Source organism: Pelmatolapia mariae, linkage group LG9, assembly GCF_036321145.2.
Source record: "Pelmatolapia mariae isolate MD_Pm_ZW linkage group LG9, Pm_UMD_F_2, whole genome shotgun sequence".
In the NCBI taxonomy this organism is placed as follows: Eukaryota; Metazoa; Chordata; class Actinopteri; order Cichliformes; family Cichlidae; genus Pelmatolapia; species Pelmatolapia mariae.
Window position 1 is genome coordinate 17,528,890 of NC_086235.1, and position 20,396 is coordinate 17,549,285.

The 20,396-nt window shown below is 41.0% G+C and overlaps 1 protein-coding gene across 2 annotated transcripts in view; it reads left to right on the forward strand.

Moving 5' to 3' along the window:
* lmbr1 (limb development membrane protein 1) overlaps positions 1-19,496 on the forward strand; it is a 40,706-nt gene extending 21,210 nt beyond the window's left edge. For both annotated transcript variants that reach the window (XM_063483504.2, XM_063483503.1), the window contains 10 exons: positions 267-331; positions 634-706; positions 4,816-4,905; positions 6,226-6,302; positions 6,764-6,841; positions 10,657-10,730; positions 10,988-11,078; positions 11,706-11,772; positions 16,169-16,330; positions 16,787-19,496. In XM_063483504.2, the coding sequence (XP_063339574.1) occupies positions 267-331; positions 634-706; positions 4,816-4,905; positions 6,226-6,302; positions 6,764-6,841; positions 10,657-10,730; positions 10,988-11,078; positions 11,706-11,772; positions 16,169-16,330; positions 16,787-16,872 (863 nt within the window). In that variant the 3' untranslated portion in view covers positions 16,873-19,496. The remainder of the gene's footprint in view (positions 1-266; positions 332-633; positions 707-4,815; positions 4,906-6,225; positions 6,303-6,763; positions 6,842-10,656; positions 10,731-10,987; positions 11,079-11,705; positions 11,773-16,168; positions 16,331-16,786) is intronic.
* The last annotated feature ends 900 nt before the right edge of the window (positions 19,497-20,396 follow it).

A 20,396-nucleotide genomic window follows, 5' to 3' on the forward strand; every position in this document is an offset into this window, starting at 1 on the left:
CATGAACTCCTCAGAGAGGAGCATTAGTGAAGTGTTACTGAAGGGAAAGCTGAGGGCTTTGTTCTTTTAGACTTGTACACAACTGAAAGTCTTTTTGTAACCATAGGAGTCGCCGCCTGGTGTCCACTGTGGACAATCAACTGTCTAAAAGATACTTTTTGTACTTCCTCAGAAAAGTTTGAACTAAAAGTTCCAGACGCTATATGTGGAAACATGCCTTTATTATATTTAAACAAATTGACCACATTGTCCTGTCTCCTGTGTAGTGTGCACTCCTGTGGGGTTGTCCAGGATGTTTACCGTCATGGGCCAGTTACTAGTGAAGCCGACAGTAAGTAATCAGTTGGATGAAGTATTTACTGCATTTCTAAAAGTTGAGTCAATGGAAAAGAGTTTATTAAACAGTTGTTGTTCAGATTTCTTTAAAAAAAATGTCTCTAGAAGACTGCAGGCCATAACAGACTCGAGTCTGCTCTTCTTGTCTGAAAGATGTCTCATTTAGCCATTTAAAATCACAACAGAGGACTACAAATACATCACCAACTCATCTTCCCATCTGCCACTGCTCCAGTCCCACTTCAGGCCTAATTATAACCCATTTCATCTCTTCCTACTCTGCTCTCTCCCCTTTAGATCCTTGAGGACCTGGATGAGCAGATTTACTGCATCCATTTGCAGGAGGAAACCCTTCAGAGGAGATTAAACGGTATGTCTGTGGGAGACGTGTTGGCACATTATAGGGGAGGGGAGGGGTTGACTGCCCTATTGGGTGTGATGGAGTAGGCCACGCTGGAATCAATTAGCATTGAAAATTCAGCTAGGCACACAGACACACAGAGACATTCACAAAATTCACACACACTTGTCACTGGCTTTTCCCTGACACCGTCACACTCTCATAACTTTCTGCTTAAGGTCAAAGCAGCCACTATGGCAAGGACCATATTTTGTTTAGGAAGTTTTTCTTAAGAATCCACTTAAGAAAATCCACTGCCGCTGCCATTATTGGTGAAATGATTGCCACATTTAATGTCAGGCCTCGAATGGCAGCCTGTTTAATAGGATGGAAATGAAATTTTTCACGAAAGGGCTTGGTGCTGTAGACACAAAGAGCCATAACTCTTCTGAGAGGACACCGGGAGCCTTGTGCTGTTTTTTTTTTAGGGAAAGTTTGAAGTGTTGAAGAATGTTGAAGATGTTATATTTTTTTAGCCTGCATTTCCTTTTCACGTCCAGCTCTCTGTGTTCCCAAATTCCTTGTTTGACGTTAAATAATCTTAAAAAAAAGCAGGAAGTATTTCGGCCAGTTTCCAAAACCTACTTTAATATTAACTCAAGCACGCAACCAAGTGTACAGATGTGAGTAAATGAACAGAAAGGAGTGTCCTTTCAAACCCGGGAGGTAAGCGAGATCACTCCTAGATAACACATGTTTTTGAACGCTTTGCCGGCCACCTCCATAGAGTGCCACCAATGCGTACAGTTTCTTAGGGCTCATTCCTCAGTGCCCTGCTTTGAACTACCTGATAGAATAATTGTAATCTGTTCCTTATCATCTCCAGGACCGTTTGATCTTTACACGTCACGGTGAGGCAAAAAAAAAAAATAACAGTGGTCAACATCCCAGTATGTGTACCAAGGACAAGCTGCAGTTCATTTTTGTCTGTTAGAGAGGTGGGAATTGGAGAGAGAGGCAAGGGTAATCTTCACTGAAGCTTAAACCGTTGCTTATCAGACAATGTTTTTATGCAGATACAATATGCATGCAAGTATGTGCACATGCAAATACTCATTGTTCATGGTCATACTTAGGTGGAACTGAATGTCTAAGCGTGGTTCCTTTGATCTGCTCAGGGCATTAAGTAGAGAGCAGGTCAGGAACAGTTCATGGGACACACTCCAAAGACGAGCAATGTTGTCTTCTTGCTTCACCGGTGTCCGCTTTGCATCAGGCCTCTCTAATAAATTATCATCTTAGAAAGTTTGTGTTTGTAGATGTGGACTGTTGAGCCTAATCAGTTGATGCATTCATGTTTATTTACATGTCTGGTCCTTTGTTGTCCTCCTGTGGCATGAAATTGCCCATTTGTAATGACATGTTGGTAGTTTATGTGTTGCTGATCACGACATTGTGGTTTAAACCGGCTCATTAGCAATGCGTGTCTGCTTTTCTTGTAACGAGCGTAATGAACCTAACAGGAGAATGTCCAGATAAAAGATGGATGGTGCTTACAAAAAGCAATTGTTACAAGTAATAACACATTGTTGCACTTTTAAATGTATACAGGGTGATGAATTTATCCCAACAAAGTAGTCTGGTGACACAGAAGTCAGGATGGAGTCAGCCTGCAAGTCCTCTCACTGCTCTTCAACTTTCTCTATGTTCAAACTTTAAAGAAAAAAAGGTCAGAGCAAAGCAAGAGATACTGACTTTATTACTCCACTCGTTTATCTCTGTATGCAAACCCCAATGATAAAGTCTGATTACCAGAAATCTGTGGTTTTTTTTTTGTTTTTTTTTTTTTTTTTTTTGATGGGCTTTTTGACTATTCCATTTATAACCAGAAAAAAAGCCCCAAAAACTAATAGATGGGTTTCAAGAAGTTGACATTCAAAAAGTTGAATTCCTAACAAAGTCCTTGTTCGTCTCTATCATCACCGTTGCTACTGTTGTGCTAAAGCAGAAATTACAGTGGTCTTTATATCTTAATTCCTGTACACTGTGTTTTCACAATAGTTTTCTCAGATTCCAGATATAGAAGTCAAAGCTGTAGATCCATCAACATTGCTTCAAAAGGAGCACCTAGTGATGGCTGCTATGTGCAGCCAATATGAACCAAGGTTCAAGAATAATGGTGCATTGTATCACATATAAATGTTTGTTTGTTTTTTATGATGTGGGAGAGACACAGTAAATATAAAACGTCCTGTTGACACTATTGATTGCATTGCCTCAGTTACAGAAAGTAACTTGATTCTGTTTTTAGTTCCATAACAAGCCTTTCACTTCTGTTGCTACATAATCCTAAGCTGTCCTTTGTACTGCCAGATGTTGCAGGTCTCCATACACACGGTAGATGTGTGAGAGGCTAAAAAAAACTTGTATTTGTGCTTGTCAAAGTTTACAAGGACCAGTTTATATACTGTTTCAGTAGTTTCATAGTGAAGAACAGAATATATTAAAACAGCACCAGGCACACATAAATATACTGCAATACAGGCAAAGCGATGCACACACTTGTACAGACTGCCCTCTCACCACCCTGATGTGCTGAAAACGGAGCACTCGTCCAGATGCTATGCGGCACAATGACCTTGCCAGTGCCTCTGTTGTCTCAGCATGGTGTTTAGCATATTTGTGAATGACGTAATTTTTTGACTGTGGAGAAGGTTGGAGAGGATATGTTGAATTACTCCAGGCCTTCCTGACTGCCAGAAGCCCCACTCAGCATCTCTGCCTTGCTGTAACTCAGTCTTATACTTGACGCTGCCAGCAGAAGGAGTAGAAGGATATATTTAACTTCGGTTTGCAGTGATGTCATTGAAGATACTGCAGTTGAAAATCTAAGCATTTCCCTTTCTCTGCTTTGAACAATCTATTTTATTGTCCTTTGTTTTCAGTGTAAAGTATTGTTTTGTGGATGGTTTTAAAAAAGAAAAAAAAAACAAAAACCCCACACAAACCTTTTTTTTTTTTTTCAGCAAAGATTTATCTGTGCCAGTGATGCGTCAGGCCTTGTTCAAATACGCAGTGCACGTAGGTAAAGGATAAGTTCACTTGCAGCTGAACAGATTTGGCTACCCCGAGGCAAAGTGTTCAGTTTGTCTCTGGAAAAAAGTGCTGTTGAACTATCTATGACATTTCCTGTTGTGTTCCGAGCGTATTTGCTTGGAGGGTTCAAACTTTCCCTTGCTCAGATCCTGAGACGGGCATAGACTGCTAACTCTCCACCTCTGCGTCTATCTCACCCTCTTTTACCTACTTAAACCCATCCAGACAGGGCGTGACATAATAACAGAGGGAAGAAGAAGGTCTGATCAAAGTGATTGGTCCTTCACTCCTGTAACAAAGATGAAAGATGGTATTTTTATTGCACGCTAGTAACGGTGTAACACTGAACTAATTGGTCTTGATCTGCCAATCACCCGAGGGGATGCAAATGGATACTCTTCCACTTTGGCTTCGAGGGGCCTCTGTGATAGTGCGTCAAGCTGGAAGGAAAACAGAGTAAAATAGATAAATTAGACTTAAATGAGCTGGCCTTGTGGTTTTCCTGGAGAATCCCTTGCTGTCTTATCCAGCCCACTCAACCAGTTGTGGCATGTGCTAGACAGCTCCTGACACAAGAGATTATTTTTACTTGTTTGAGATCACGTTGTTATTTTCTGTGCAGGATTACTTGTTTTGATGGGATTGCTTAATAAAGACAAGTCAAATACCATATGCTGAGGTAGGATGAATACAGGGAGAGGTTAACATCCTCTCTGTCTATTTAAGTATTTGAGGGAAGTTTAAAAAAAAAAAAAAAAAGAGAATTTTTTTTCCAAGTTATGGTGTCCAAAAGAGGAGCTTTGTCTCTGTTTAAACAACATTATAGCTGTAACAAAAACAGTGAGTTATTTTTGCTGTTGATAATCATTTAGGTTGTTTTAACCAAGCAAAAAAGCCAAACCTTTCAAAATGGGCATCCTTTTTTTCTTTGTCTTCTGTGAAATAAAAAAATTTAAGAGAAGAAACACAGCTCTATATTGTCCCTACACAACATGTGCTCATACAGCACGTTTCAGACATTTTGGATATTTTTATTTTCACAGGGTCTTCCACACACGCTTATACCAGAGGGAGCTTTGCTCACCAGCTCAACAAAGAACTGGACAATATTAGAAATCAGAGGAATAAACTGGGTAAGTATGTGGTAGTTTTTATACTCTCTCGCTGTCTCTCTCGCTGCCTTTCATTTGAGTTGTTTTTTTAGTTATTATTATTTCTGTTCCCTTGGTTTTATTCTTTAAATGATATGCATCATTTCTCTTCATTTTCTGTTTTGCATCTCGCACCTTCTGTTGCTTTAACTTTTACACAATTCTGTCTGTTCTGTTGAAAGTCCAGTTTTCTGTTTCTAAGCTTTGTTTCCGATGTTCTATGTAAATTAGGTTTATTATCATTATTATTGTTATTGGTATTACAGTTATATTATATAATGTTCAGGGGCCAAATAGATTTTGGCGTAAGACCTTGAATTGCCATGGAAATATATGCTACAGACGTTAGCTTAGCTTTTTACATATTGCTGACAGGCAGCCGCTTTCTCTTCATCTGCCTTAATTTCTTAATTTGGACTTGGACCAGAACTGCCTGATAATTTCCCATCCATTTTAGGATATTATAAATGAAGCCTGAGCCTTTTGGGGAGCAGGGTAGGAGGGGTAGGAGAGCACAAAGGCACTTAGGATATTGGACAAGATGCAAACTTTATATTGTACCAAGCCTTTTAGTGATGTCATTAATTTAGAAGGATGGTGCATATAAAGTGCACTTGGCAAACTTCTTGGGCAGGCTGGGTGGATGCACTTTGAGAATAAGGAGGAGTAACAAGGTTGGAAATGGAGAAAGAAGTCAAAATAGCAAATACTAAAGGGCAGTCACATACACATTGTAAGAGGACAGTTGATGTCTGTAAGACATAGTGCCTGTGGTCCATGGGCTGTCAGCAAAGTCTATAAACATGACGAATGAGCCGTTGAAATACGAGGTACATATAAAGCTGAAATGTTTCATCTGGCTTAGAAGAATGAGAGGCATAAGTCACCCAGCACATGCATACGTATTTTCTCCTAAATATAAATCATAAAATTAATTTTGTAGCATTTCTTTTCATCCAGGAGTTATTATTTTTTTCCACTAATTAAGGCAATGATGAGTGTGGCTAATTACAGAGGAAGAGTGTAATTTTTGAAGGTTATGAAATGTATATTACCTGGAGGTGGGGCGGTTGCGATGAGAGCTGAGATTGTGCTCGGCACACACACTTGCGATATGTTTTACTAAACAAAGCGGTACAAACCCTGTAAATAAAGCCAGAGGGCTTGTGGTCACAGTAGGTTCTTTGATGAGCTGATTAATTAACAAGTAGTGGAAAGTGTAATGGAGGAGTTTAGTTCATCGTACATATATTTCTTAAAATAAATGAACTCACTCTTTGTTGCACTTTCATGTCCTCATAGAGAGAAGAAAGAAGGCATCGGGATGGGAGAAGAACTTGTTGTATCCCATAGTGATGCTGATCCTGCTCACAGGAACGGTGAGTGTTAAGGTTGACCTATCATTAGGCCCACACTGTTTGCTCATGACGTTTACAACCTGACTGGTATCCACTGGGAGTATCACTGTACCTCAAAATCCATCTTTTCCCACAGAGTCTGGGTGGGGAAACTACTTTTGTTTAATGGATGTTTTAAGACAATGCTGAATACCGACCTACAACAACAGTGATTTTAAATAAATTACAGTGTGTGAATACTGTTTATGTCGTCTGATACTGTTAGATAAGGTAGAAAGGCCATGTGCAAGGCATGGCACGTGCATCGCACAACCCCCAAATTGTTTAAGTTTTGAGAAGCTCAATTTTGGCACAGTTTGCAGTTACAAGATTGTTATTATGCATTCAATTATATCATGATGCCGGATACTTGGAGGATTTGATCAATCTTTTTATAATTATACCATGTGTGAACAAATCTTTGTCTTCCTCTATGTCTGCAGACAATCTCTGTTCTTCTGGTGGCACTGAACATCCTCTATCTTCTAGTAGACGAGACTGCCATGCCCAAGGGATCCACAGTAAGCCTTCTGTCTAACTAGGCTTTTGCGTTCACACCATCACACACCTAGAATGTAAACTGCAGTAGGGCTTGCCTATCAGGCCTGCTCTGTCCCTGGCGGAGACATAAATCAAATTCCAGATATGCTCAGGTGCACGTTGGAAGAAAAGACTGGACCAGATGTTAATCAGGCTTCAACGTTGTGGCTCTGGTTTTGTTTTGGAAGCTCATTCAAAGTCATTTCACAGCAGTGTGCAGATTCAATGAGGTTGCTATGTGTCTCCTGCCCTCAGTGGGTGAATAAGCTGCTTTTCCTCCCTTGTGCAAAGGCAGACGGGGGCAAGTGAAGGGCTCTTACTGTGGAACAGGCATTCCACCAAGTGTGGAATGGCTCTGAGATTCTCATCTCTGCCTAACATGCAATGTGTTTTAAGCTCTTTGTATCTCATCTCATCTGCAGTGACAGAGGTGCGTGCATGTGTGTGCTTGCATGTGTGCGCGGTTGTGGTTGCATTCTTGTCTGAAAAGGGGCAACATAATGTATCCTATTTCTCCCTCATTTCATTTTGCGTCTCGCGGGCATCTGACAGAGCTGCCCTCGACATTCCAATTATTTTATTGAGCAGAGATGTTTTCTTTGGCATGACACATTGCAGAAAATCCCCCAAATTACACTTGTCATGTAGCTTGAAGCTGTCCTCCCTGACAGTATGGCCTCACTAAATGGTTTATGCTTTATGTTAAGCTGGATGGATGCCACACCTCTGATCTCACAAATCTACGAGCAGGAGGGGCCATCTCATCTTCCTAAAACAATCAATACTGATATGAGATCATCTATCACGCTTCTTTAACCTTATCCTCTAACTCTCAGACTGTGCCCCTCTGGCACAGAAATTCCCTCTGCCCTCTGTCTGGAAAAAGATAAGGACAGGGGAGAGAATGTGATATAAGAGGGGAGAGAGAGGTTTGACATCTCGACAAGGTACTGCCAGAGCGAGAGAGACTCAGACTGTGGGAAAGTCAAATGAGGCCCTGATTGTTATGGGAGGAGAGCACAATAGAAGTGCCCTGTCAGTGTTTGTCTTCCCTTCCAGCTAAGCATCCTGCTGTAGTCTTTAGAATACCGAGCAGTGTACCGCTCAGCTTTACAGGGCAGTGGATGGGTATAGAGAAGGATAACAAGGAGTAGGGAAAGAAAAGGATGACGAGCAGAGAGGAAATGCAGGTGGCTATAGATGAGAAGTTGGCACTGCCTCTGTCATAGGACAGAGGGATTTACAGCTTTATGAACAAGCACTTAGAGACACCAATAAAACTGTTGCTACAGGCCCTTCTTTTTGGTGGCCACTGCACTTGACACTCTATTTTGCAAAACAGGCAATTACTGTGGCTGGACAGCAATTTTCACCCCACTAAAGTTGCCCTTGTCTAAATGCACAAAGGCTTGCATCCATCCACCCATCTTCTGCCTGTCCAGATCTGGGTCACGCTAGTCCCAGCTGTCGTGGGGCAAAAGGCAGAATACACCCAAAACTAGTCACCAGTCTGTCGCGGTGCGAATGCGTACAGATAGACAACAGTTCACGCTTACACGAATGCCTGCAGCCAGTTTAGAACACATGCATGTGTTTGGACTGTGGGAGGAAGCCAGACTACCTGGAGAGAATCCACATAGGCACAGAGAGGACATACAAATGCATTTATCCTTGCATGTATTTAACAACTTGACCTTCCATCTCCAGACACCCTTTTCACTTTATAACTGGCTTTAAGATTATCTAAAAATCTGGAAATGTATGTGAACATTAAGTCTTTGCTTGTTGCTTATTATTTGTAGATTTAATATTTACATTTCAGAAATTCTGTAAGATTAAATGACGGCAGCCTCTCACAGTTCGGTGAAATGTATGGATTACAAATGTCTGTCACTTAAACCCCCCTCAGACCCCAACTGGTTGCGGCAGATGGTCACCCCTCCCTGAGCCTGCTTCTTCCTGTTAAAAGGGAGATTTTCCTTCCCACTTTTGCAAAGTGCCTACTTAGTGGGGTGGGTGGGGTGGGCAGGATTTCTTTGAATTATTGTAGTGTCTTTACCTTACAATTTAAAGTGCTTTAAGGCAACTGTTATTAAATTTGGCACCATGTAAATAAAATTAAATTAAATGAGTATGACTGTAAAAGTAAACTTTGAAACGCAGTTGCTGTTTCAAGGTTGTTACATGGGCACAAGCAACTTCAGAGATCTGAACAGTTTCTTCTCCCACTTGTTTAGATTTTTTATAGGTTGGAATTAGGTTGTTGGCAATTGGATACATGAGTAGGACATGGCTTTGGCTATATGAAAGATGAAAAATATGAGAATATTTCACGGGACTGCCTTGAAATATGTTAATCATAGGGTGCATGTGTAGCTGTGTTAATAAAATGAAATTAAATAAAATAAAAAAAAAAAACTTAGTACAAAGTAAGAATGTGAAGTATAGATGTATGTATGGCATTGACAGCCTCATCAGCCTCAATATGCAGTCTTAATGTGCAGTGTGAGTTGGCTGGAACATAGACCCTTCCCTCTATGGACCCCTATCCCTCTCTTTCACATACACTAACACACGATCCGTCACTCTTTCTGCTACCGGAATGGAAAGACGAATGGAAAGGAGGTGTAGCAGAAGCTAGGTGTCCTGTGCACGCACGTGCATGCTTATTGCGAGTGCACACGCCATCTTAATGCATGCCTGCCCTCCCTCCATTAATAAATGACATCAGATTCTGTCTGCTAATGCTGCTAATTCTCTGTGTAAGAGAGAGAGGGCACTGCACCATGGCTCTGCAGTAAGCTCCCAGGGATGACAGTTGCATAAAAAGGCATGAAACAACCTGCCAGGCTTTCCTTTTTTCCCCTGCAGCCCGTTTTACAAAACAAATCAAGATAAAGACACTTAAAGTGGGAAAGGGAAAAAGAATACAAATGCAAATCTCAAACAGAAACCACGGCAGCACACCAAATATATGCTGTGCAGTTTAATATGCTGTAGGTGCATATTGCATGACGAGTAACAGCACATTTGCCTTGCACTTCTGTACTCTAACTGTACATGCAGTACTCTATGATTTAAAAGTAAAAAAAAATAAATAAAATGACTGGATTTGTCCTGCACAGCTCTGTTAAGATATGTTTATTGTATCAGCATGCCATTAACTACAAGAATCTGAATTTGCAGCAAACACTTTTAGGGGAGTTTTAGGTAACTTTGTGTGAAGTACTGTAGATACCCCCATTCAATGTACAAATCCTCTGGAGGATCGTCTTGGGTGCCAAGTCTGAAAAAAGCAAATATTTGGCATTTGACAACACAGATGCTTGGTATGTGCTGTGTATGTGGATGTATGTCTTTTTCCTGCTCCACTTTCAAAAGGCCTTAGGGGTTGGAGGGGGTGAGGATGGGTGAGGGGGTTCGCGTAGTGTATTTGCTAAAGGATTTGTTTAGTTGTTTTTATGTTTTTGGCATGCTTTCAGTCTGTACACTCTTCTTACCGTAAGCAATGTGCCGTTTTTGTTTGAACACCTGTTCACATATTGTATGGTCGACAGTGATTTGCAAAGAGCCTCTTTCATCTTGTTCCATTCATTACTTAGCCAATTTGATTCTGTCTTTCTCAAGTAGGGAAATTCTTCGTGCACCACGTACTTACTTTGCAAGTCTTCTGTAATTGCTCATGTCTGCAGTCGTACACAACACCAAGTGTTGTCATTTTTGTGATCTGTTTTAGTCTGAAGGGTAGTGTAGGATGTTTAATATCCCTGTTTTCCTATTTGTCTCTGTCTTCTAGAATCGAGCCATTGGGAACACCTCTTTGTCCACATTTGGTGTGGCTCAGGCAGTGCTGGAGATCGTCCTCATATTGTATCCTTTCAGTGACCTCCCCTTTGTCTGTGGCCTGAGTAACATGCTCCATGGCCAAGAGCAACATTGCCAAGGCAGCTTTGTTTACCCAGGACATAGTTGAGCTGAACACCTTCCGGAAAACATGTTGCGTTGTTTCATCACCCTTTATGATACCTGAAAAGGTTGAGCCTTGACACATAAAAAGTTGACTCAAAGAAAAGCTGCTTTCTACTTGCAGCAAGGTGTTTATGCTCCTTGATTGATTTGCTGAACAGCTACTTGATGGTGTCTTCTGTCGTTGGCTTCTACAGTCTGCGTGTCTTTGAGGGACTCACTCCCAGGAAGGATGACACAACCATGACAACGGTAAAGATGGGATAGAAAGGCAGGGAGTGGGGTGAAGTGGGGGCAAGGGTGCTGAAATTGCTCCTAAGGTGCTGATGTGTTTGCCCCCTCCTGTGTTTCATCTATTTCCCCTGTCTTTTTTTTCTGTCTTCATTGCTCCCGCCTTCCTGTCTACTCTGTTCCTGCTGCTCACTAATGTTTTCCTCCGGGCCCCTCAATGGTCTTAGTTGATCTGTTCAATATTTGTTTGTAAGTTGCGTAAACACCAGCAAAGTGCAAGCTCTTTTCTTGTACATCAGAGGGAGAGTGAGTTTTTTTTTTTTTTCTTAGGGGGAGAAGGGGGCTGGGTGGCAACTATTCACTTGGTAATGAGTTTGGGAGTGGTGAGGCTTGTTAACTAGCATGATGCTTCAGTGAAAGGACTTGAAAGGACAATAGAGGGAACCTCATAATGAGCATCTTCAGAGGTACTAATTGTATAATATGTGGAACCAATTTATCATCAAGTGGCGTGTATGTGTGTGGGCACATCACGGCTAAAACTGCTGGTGCAATGGGTGCTTTTTCTGCTTCACACTCACTATAAATTGCATGTAATTTGTTGAGGGCTCTAAAATCGGAGGTTTGATTATTTGGTCTTATTTGCAGATCATTGGTTGCTGTGTCTCCATCCTGGTGCTGAGCTCAGCCTTGCCAGTGATGTCCAGAACGCTAGGTGAGTATGCTGTTTCATGTGAGTGTTTTGTTTTTGTATTTTCTTTTGCCTGCGGTAAGGAGAGTGAGTGCAGCTTGCTTTTTCTTTTTTCATTCACAGCCAATTTTTTTGTAGACACATTAAATGATTAAATAGCAGTAGTCTGACAACTTTAAAAATGTGCTTTCTTTTTGAGAGTTAGATGAAAACATTGATAGTGGGTGATCAAGTCCACCCACTAAATATGAAGCTGTAGCTTGTTAGAGCTTGATAGCTTGAAAATGTAAGTCCCTGATTATTGTCCATTGTGGACACAAACAGCTGGAAAACTGACAGCTGGGTAGTTCTTCCTGTTTTACTTGAAGTCCACTACCTAGGGTGCATGTGTAGTTGGTGCATTGTAATATAAATTCTCCCTTGACCAATGTTTCTGGTGACACATGGTCTGCATGGACCCTTGTCTGATGAAATTTGCCACTCTGACCTGAGCGGACCCAAGCGGACTCCTGGATGTGCAAAGTATAATCGAGGGTTAAAGGGACAAAACGGCTAGCCTTGCTCTGTCTGAAAGAAGTGAGAATCCACCAACCAACACTACAGTTTTTGTGATTCAAAGCTGGAATTTGGGAAGACACGCAAGGCTGGGAAAATCCGACTTGATTTATACCAGAGTTTTAAATATTGTGAACAGGCCAACCTTTTTGCAATGTGCAACCAGCAGCAATTGGTTTTCCAGATTTGAAAAGGGCAGAAAAGGTAGCACCAGGGACAGAGTAAACTGCGCTGATAGAAATACAGATTGGAAGGGGGGAAAAAAGAAACTCTGCATTCAAAGAAAGGTTAATGGTCTAAAAAAGAAAGCGGTTGACAGTAAGGCCCATTGGTGTAATCTCTATAAACAGCTATCATTTACAGATCAGTTTGTTTACTGTTAGCTTTTTTTTTTTTTTTTTTTTTAATTATCCAAATCCATTCTGGTGGACAGAACAGGGTTCGGTCATGGTATCAGTTATCCTCTATTCCAGTTGGTGCTTCTGGTGTGTAAAGAACAAAGTTATTGGCAAGCTGATGGGTTCCCAGACTACCTTTGGTCTATGGCTTGTCCTCATTATAAGCATGTCCACTCTCACTGCCAAATGAAAGATGCAAAAGTTCCAACTGCTGGTTTATCAAGGAAAACCTGAAAGCGATAAAAACCTCTCTTTCAGGGTTATCCTGGCTGAGACCAGCATACTGTATCTCCTTTTGTAATCTGAACATGCAGAACAGACAAGAAATATTCCTGCCCAAAAACCAAAAACAGACTTTGTTAATGAAAGAAACAAGATACAGCATGCTCATTAGTGAGCTTTACAGAAGCTGGTATTTTTGCTGTGTTACGACTGAATGATTGAAATGTAGGTTACAGACTTATCAGAGCTGTCATTGTGTCCTTGGCACAAACAAGAAGAAAGATTAAATCTTCCTCTCCCACAACAATTTTCATTGTTACCACCAACACCAGGTCACAGGAGTTGAATTCTCCTACAGTCTCTCATGGTGATGTTAGAAAAGAGTGCAGGCAGAATGAAAATGACAGGAGTAGCACCATCACAATGGCACTAATAAACATGCAGAGGGCAGAGCACAGCTGTTTAAATAGCACTACTTTTGTGTGTGTGTGTGTGTGCGTGCGTGCGTGCGTGCGTGTGTGCACGCGTGTGTGTATGTGTGTGTGTGCGTGCGTGCGTGCGTGTGCAAGTATGTGTGAGAGCAACAGAGTGGGAAAATAGGATGGAGTGAGCATACAGTGACTCACTGGGAGCTTTACAAAATATCAACAGGTTCTGCTTTGTGACACTGAATGGATGAAAAGGAATAAATGCATGAGACAGAGTTGAAGAGAAAAGGCCGCTCAGCACAAGATAAAAAAAAAAAAAGACGTGCAAAGAGTGGAGTGTGACGAAGTGAGATGTTAAGAGACAAGAAAGGGTTTCGTGTGTTGACGTGAGGTGTTTTTATGTCGGTGGGTGGTAAATATGCACTGTGTAAGAGATAAGGGAATTGTGCTAGAGCACGCAGCATGTTTAATAGTGTAGTAACAAATGTTTAGTTACACCAAATGCACATCACAACCAGCTCCACCCTCCCCTCCCACCTCTGCAGGTTACACATGTTTGGGTGAACTTTAATGTCTTTCTCTGTGCACTTTAAGCTGCATCACCATCAAATCCAGCTTGATTAATGGTAATATCACCAGACGTTATGGCTTGGTTTTACTTTGCACCAATTCATATTTAAAACTTTGACAAAATCTGCATGATATGTTGGTCTCTGCTGAGTTGAGGCAGGGTCAGAGTGAAGATGGAAACGCAGTGTAACGTCCTGACAGTTCTGAAATCAGGAAAAAGCAGCTTGATGTCTCCGTCTCCCTGCTGATATTTCAGAGACTGAACATCTTTTCTTTTCTCTCTCTTTTTTTTTGAAACCCTCAATTAGATTTTCTCACATTACTAACCCAGGATCAAAACCTTTGGCATTAGAAATGAATTTAGCCCGACCACTGTGGCTAGCTGTATTGACTGGGGTCTCCATCACCTCTATCCCCATCTTTTCTCAAGCAATTTTGTTAAAGGTCCTTGATGCTTGCCAAACCGCTTACTGCGGCTGTAAATACATCTCTCCAGACGCTGAATCGATCGCCCAATCTAATTGATGACAGAGGTTGTGAAGATGTTACAGGAGAAGTTGAATGTCCAGGGACTAGGGCTTCCTCAGTCTGATGCATGTCAATGTGATTTCTGCTTACAGATAGCAGGACAGGATACCGTTACGGTACTTGGACTTTAAATATTGATGCAGTAAATTCCTTCATCAATGTTGCATGCAAAATTAACATAAGAGAAGATGATTTAATAACATTAAACAGATCTGTACACACAGGTTATTGAAAGCTTAATTATCTCCCCACAGTACTCTGTGGGATGGCACAGCTAGAGTGCATGAACGCATGGATGGATAAGCAGGAAAACAAAAGGGTGTTGATGGCTTTCCAAGCTGCATGTGATCAGCTGTGACAGATGGTTTGAAATTGGTCTGGCAGTGTAGAGCTAAGAGGGAGCTGCAGGAGTAACTGCTCTTTTGTCTTTGTCTGAAGGACAGATGAAGTCCACCTGCAAGCCACCTTTGCTGCTATAATTAGGTCGCCATTCTTTTATGTTCCTCAGAGAATTGTGCTCACAGTAACCAAGACGCAGCCAAGGGATAAAAATAAGCGTCAACTCTGCCGTGCAGTTGGTTAGTGGATGTTTACCCAAGCCTGAGTGAAATTGCTTTGGTCCAAACCAAATCAGAATTCTTACACGCTGTACATTTGGATGACCTCCCTTCAAGGCCGTCTCGTGTGTAACTCTGGATCGCTTTTAGCGTGGTCGATTTTTAGATCACTCCCTGAAGTCCTGATCTGACCACTATACCTCTGCACTGGACACTGGATTCCCGTCAGTGTGGCAAAATGGTAAAACACACAGCTGAAATATCAGTTTGGAGAAACTGTGTTAATGTGGCCGTCGATAGAGACAAATTGAAGACGAACGATGCACAAAGGTCATGATGACATATTCACAGCAGTGTGGCAGCAGTGCTAAAAGTGGTCTAGAGGTTCACGAGTTGACCTTACAGGGGGGATTGGACAAATATGAATTGTCCATAGTGTTTGAGATTTCAGTAGGCACACTCTGTCTTCACACAAGGTTATTGAAGAGGGTGGAAATACCTAATGTAGGTTAGTTTGTGTTTGATTTATTTATTTTTTTCAGATTTGGGCGTAAATCTGCTCGGAAATGTGCAGATTTGTCAACAGAAATTAGAATTACATGCGTGAGGACTAGTGGTGTGAATCTGTGGAGTTCTTGAAGTAGTTGTTTTTGTACCACCTTACAACACAGAGGGCTGGTCTCGGACTTAAAGTGCACCAAAGCTATTACAAGTAGTTTTTGAGAGTCAGAAATGTATTTATTCCTGTAATCCATATTAAATTGTTTTTGTATATAAGCCCCCCCCTTTTTTTTTTTCTTCTTCTTCTTTTTTTTCTTCTTTTTTTTTACTTTTTGAAAAAGATGGGCCTGGGGAGAATGACATTTTCAAAGTGGCTCATAAGTTTGCTGCAGCCTTGTGCTTTTGTTAGGAAGAATTCTTATGAACAATACTTGTCTTGTCAGAAGGAGCCTTGGAAAGATGAACTTCATTTTTCTCAGGGTTTTGTTTATTTTGTGGAATTCAGCTGAGGAAAAAACATTTCGACTCTTGGTTATCACAGCTTTGTGTGAAGAGTTATTAAAGGTCACGGTTCTGAGTAAGAAATTGCACATTTTTCAATGAATGTCAACCTCATTTGTAACCCAGTTATATTCTGTGTGTGTGTGTGTGTCCTTCACAGGCATCACCAGGTTTGATCTTCTGGGAGACTTTGGCAGATTTAATTGGCTGGGAAACTTTTACATCGTCCTTTCGTACAACCTGCTGTTTGCAGTTGTGACAACACTTTGTCTCGTGAGGAAATTCACCTCAGCGGTCCGGGAAGAGCTCCTGAAAGCTTTAGGTAAATTCATCAACAGGGTCTGTACATATCCTAAAAGTTTCTAACCAGCAGCTTTCAGTATATAGTACAGGACAGTGCGTAGTCTTTCATGTGCCTCAGTACAGCTATGTTGGTTCTACGTCTGTCTGATAATAGTATGTGACTGCTCAATTTAATCCTAATGTTGAGACGCTGACAAATCCAACCTAGTTGGTAGCTTTGGAGAGAAATGGTGTTTATTTCTCTCTGATAGAGCGACACGTCCAGCATGTCGCCGAACTGACATGTGACAGAAGATGAGACTAGTCCCCAAGGCTTGTGGTGACGGGCCCTGCATGTTTGATACACAGGGTGGGATGGGGCTAGAAAATGCCAGACAGAAGCACCGAGGGAGGAAAAAGGACATCAATACTTCTGTCTAAGTGAAAGTCTGAGGCTTTTTAATGAGATTTTTCTGCCTTATCTCCCACTGCCCAGGTCTGGATAAATTGCAACTGTCAAACAGCCCCACAGACCCTGAATCTGGGAAGCTCTCGGCCAATGGGCATCAGAAAACTCTGTGAAAGGGACGATAGATCAACACACACATACACACACGCGTGCACACAGACACACACACACACACAGACACCTACACACGTAAATGCAGCCAAAGGGAGATTTCGACAGTACTGCCTGACTGCTGAAAGGTGAAAAGGATTGGAAGGAACTTAATAAACCCAGGCAGTGTCTGACGGATGCTGCAAATGGAGGCTGAGAGCAATTTAGCTTCGTGACATTCCATCCTCTGCGTCTCGGATGGAAGCTGGGACAGGGCCAGGGCTGAGACTGAGGATTGAAATAGACTGGCATCACTGCAGTGACCTTGAAGTTGACCTCAACCACGACTGTGACTTCAAACCACCCATCTTTTGCTTCAGGGGCATTCTCTCCCTCCCTCTGCCCATTCTCTTACAACCTTTACACCACCGCACTACACAGAAGCAACCAGAGTCTTACATTTACCTCTGTGTTCACTAACATAAATTTCACCTACACAATTCAATTAGACAGTTTTTTTTGTTTGTTTGTTTTGTTAGTGTGTCTGTGACAGTGAGGCAGGGTGCAGTCACAGTTAAGGGTCTTTAATCGTAGAGGGTTTTTTTTTTTGTTGTTTTTCTAATGTTAACTGATACAGGCGTAATGAGGTGTCAGTTTGTCAAAAAATGTGAAAAATAACCAAGAGCTTTGTGAAGCGTGAGGACGGAGTCATTTATTCCCACTCATCACGGCTGGTATGTAAAACTGCACAGCATCAATACGGCTCACATATTGTGAATTAGGCACTGTCATTCTTAATAAAAGGGCCTCAAATTTTTAGCACTCGGGACTGTCATCAGTCATTTTATCATTCTAAGTGCGCTTTAACTTTATTGATGATGTCATTAGTTTGTATGAAGTAGGATAAGAACTTTTTTTTGGGGTGCTCCAGATTTGACTTGAGCGACTCCACAAATGGGAAACTATGTGGGAGTTTTATTTCACTTCGCTTCCAATGAGCAGGTTTGAAAGTAAGGACGAGGTTGTATTCCTTTATGCACATCGGAGGAAAATGTCACCACAATATTGCTTATTCCACACCCCCAAATCCTCAAAAATAAATAAAGAAGGAAAGAAACTTTTTTTTTTTTTTTTTTACAGGGCACAGAAATGGTTACGTTTCTTTGTAAATGTTGTATACACATGTACATATTTCATTGTTTCATACCTCTTTTGGATGTAAACATTGGGCTCGCACCCAGGGTCTGAATCACTAAGCATTCTGTATTTTCTTGTACATATACCTATATATATATTTTTTTTATAAACAGCTTCATCTAATGCAAATCTGTAGGTCTTCACACAGAATGCATGAGTAAGAAAACATCCAGCTTTGTTGCTGTGAGAAAGACTAGATGACTCAGGCCCCTTTTACATGTTGTTGTATTGCTGCATAATTTTCTGAACTGTGATGTTCTTTGTCTCCAGAACCACCTTAAATGCCTTATACGAAAAAGCATCTCGCAGGCTTAATGTTAAGGTTCTGTGGAGTTTTTGTCTGTGCACACGTGCGTGTGTGCGTGGGCATTGTGAGCGTGTAGACAGTTCCACTGTGATCTCCTGTATGCCAGAGTTTCTACTCTGAAGCCATTTCTTTTTGCCATGAATGTTTATGTCACATCAGCTCCATTGAGATTAGATTAGAGTGATCTGATGATGATGATGTGTGTGTGTGTGTGTGTGCTTTATATTTTCATGGTCGTTTAAGTGATGAAAAGAAGGGGAAAAAAGCTGAATTTGTATATGCAATCGAAATGGGATGGAAAAATTTTTGCACCAAAAACTGACTGCAATTTGATGTTGGAATTAAGACTGGAATTAAGGACAAAATCTCACTGACACCAACTTCTCCAATCAGACCTGAGAATGTTTTATAAATGCTGACTTGTATGTCGGCTTTTCATCCCAAATCCAAAGTACGGCCATGTGTCTGATATGTGATCAAGGCCATATCAAGAGAGCAAGTTGTGTGGTGGCAGAAACTTGAGGTAGATGTTCTGGTATGTTTCTTGTCATTTTATTTGTTTCCAGTAAAAGCACGCTGATGTCTGCATACTGTGAAAAATACCATTGTGGCACAAATTAATGTGGTAGGTCAATAAAGGGTGACACTGATGGATTAGAGATTAAAATTAATAATAATTCTTCATCTGGGTGAAAGGGTTAAACTCGTGCATCCATCCACTCAGCTACACACTGCTGGAAAGTGTCACACCTCTAATAAAACATCACAATCAACCTGCATACTGCATTTACAATACATCTGTTTAATGGAGTTTTTTAAGGAGTGGGGGGTCAAAAAACTTGAAAGTTGCTCTGAAATGTCAGTGAGCAGGCTTTCATTTCTGTCCATCTGTCACTTGATCCCTGCATGTAATTTTGGTACATGTTTTTTGTGAATGTATTTTTTTTTTTTAAACAATTCTTCAGTTTGCTAAATGTAATGTTTTGTTCTTTTTGATGTTTGTGTGTTTGCAAATAAAAGAAAATGCTTCAACTTCTTTTCATTTGTCACTGTGGCAATCAGGTCATCAGCGGTTGTTGGCTAATTGTGACTTAAATGTTTACCTATTACTTGTCCAGTAATCAGTTTCTTTCCTTCCCATAATAAAAGGTGAAAATGTGGATGTGTTGGATCAGAAGAATGACACTATTGTAATATTTGTGTTGTGGGTATGATGGCAGGATGTTATTAGCTTTGCTCAGGATAAGACTGGGAAGCCATCCTAGCTCCGTCCTCAGATATAAAGAAAAATGGCACCTGTAAAGCTCACCAACATAATATCTCACTTGTTTAATCCATAAATAAGCAATGAAAAGATAGCTTGTGGTTTAATGGGGAGCTACGTGCTATAATTATGTCTTGTCAAACAACAGCTGCTGGTTGCCTGTTAACTCTCACGGTGGCACAACTACACAAGGGCTAGCTGCTGTTTGGTAAATAACGTGCCGAGTAATGTACTGTCATCGCTCGTGTTTCTTTTTAATGCACAAAGTAAACGTGAGCGATGCAGAGTTTTATGTACGCTTTAGTTGTGGTTTTAGTCTGCTTCACTTCTTCACCCTGCATGATTATGCCGAGATCACGGCCTGCCGGTTCCAGCTTCATATTTAATGTTTAAGTGTGATAGATGATTAGGTTATCCCTACCTGAAATCCTCAGGATCAGCTGGTTTTATTTATTTATTGTACATAAACCGTAGCATTTTAATGAAGCTTTGCGAGATTTTGCTTGCATACTATAATAGGGTGGGTCTAATATGGACACTTTTCAATTTGCCTTATGTATTCCGTCATTTTTTTTTATCCCTCATAACATCTTAATTATAGGTGAAAACCTCATGAGATTTCCGGGGCTCAAAGTCGTGTCTATGCTCTGTTAAAACTGCAGCCGAAGCAATTTTATACCCACTCAAAGTGTCACAATCTGAAGTCAAAGTCAGTGTAATATGTACACTTGCTGGTCACTTCATTTGGTACAGGTGCTTATTAATACAAATATCAACCA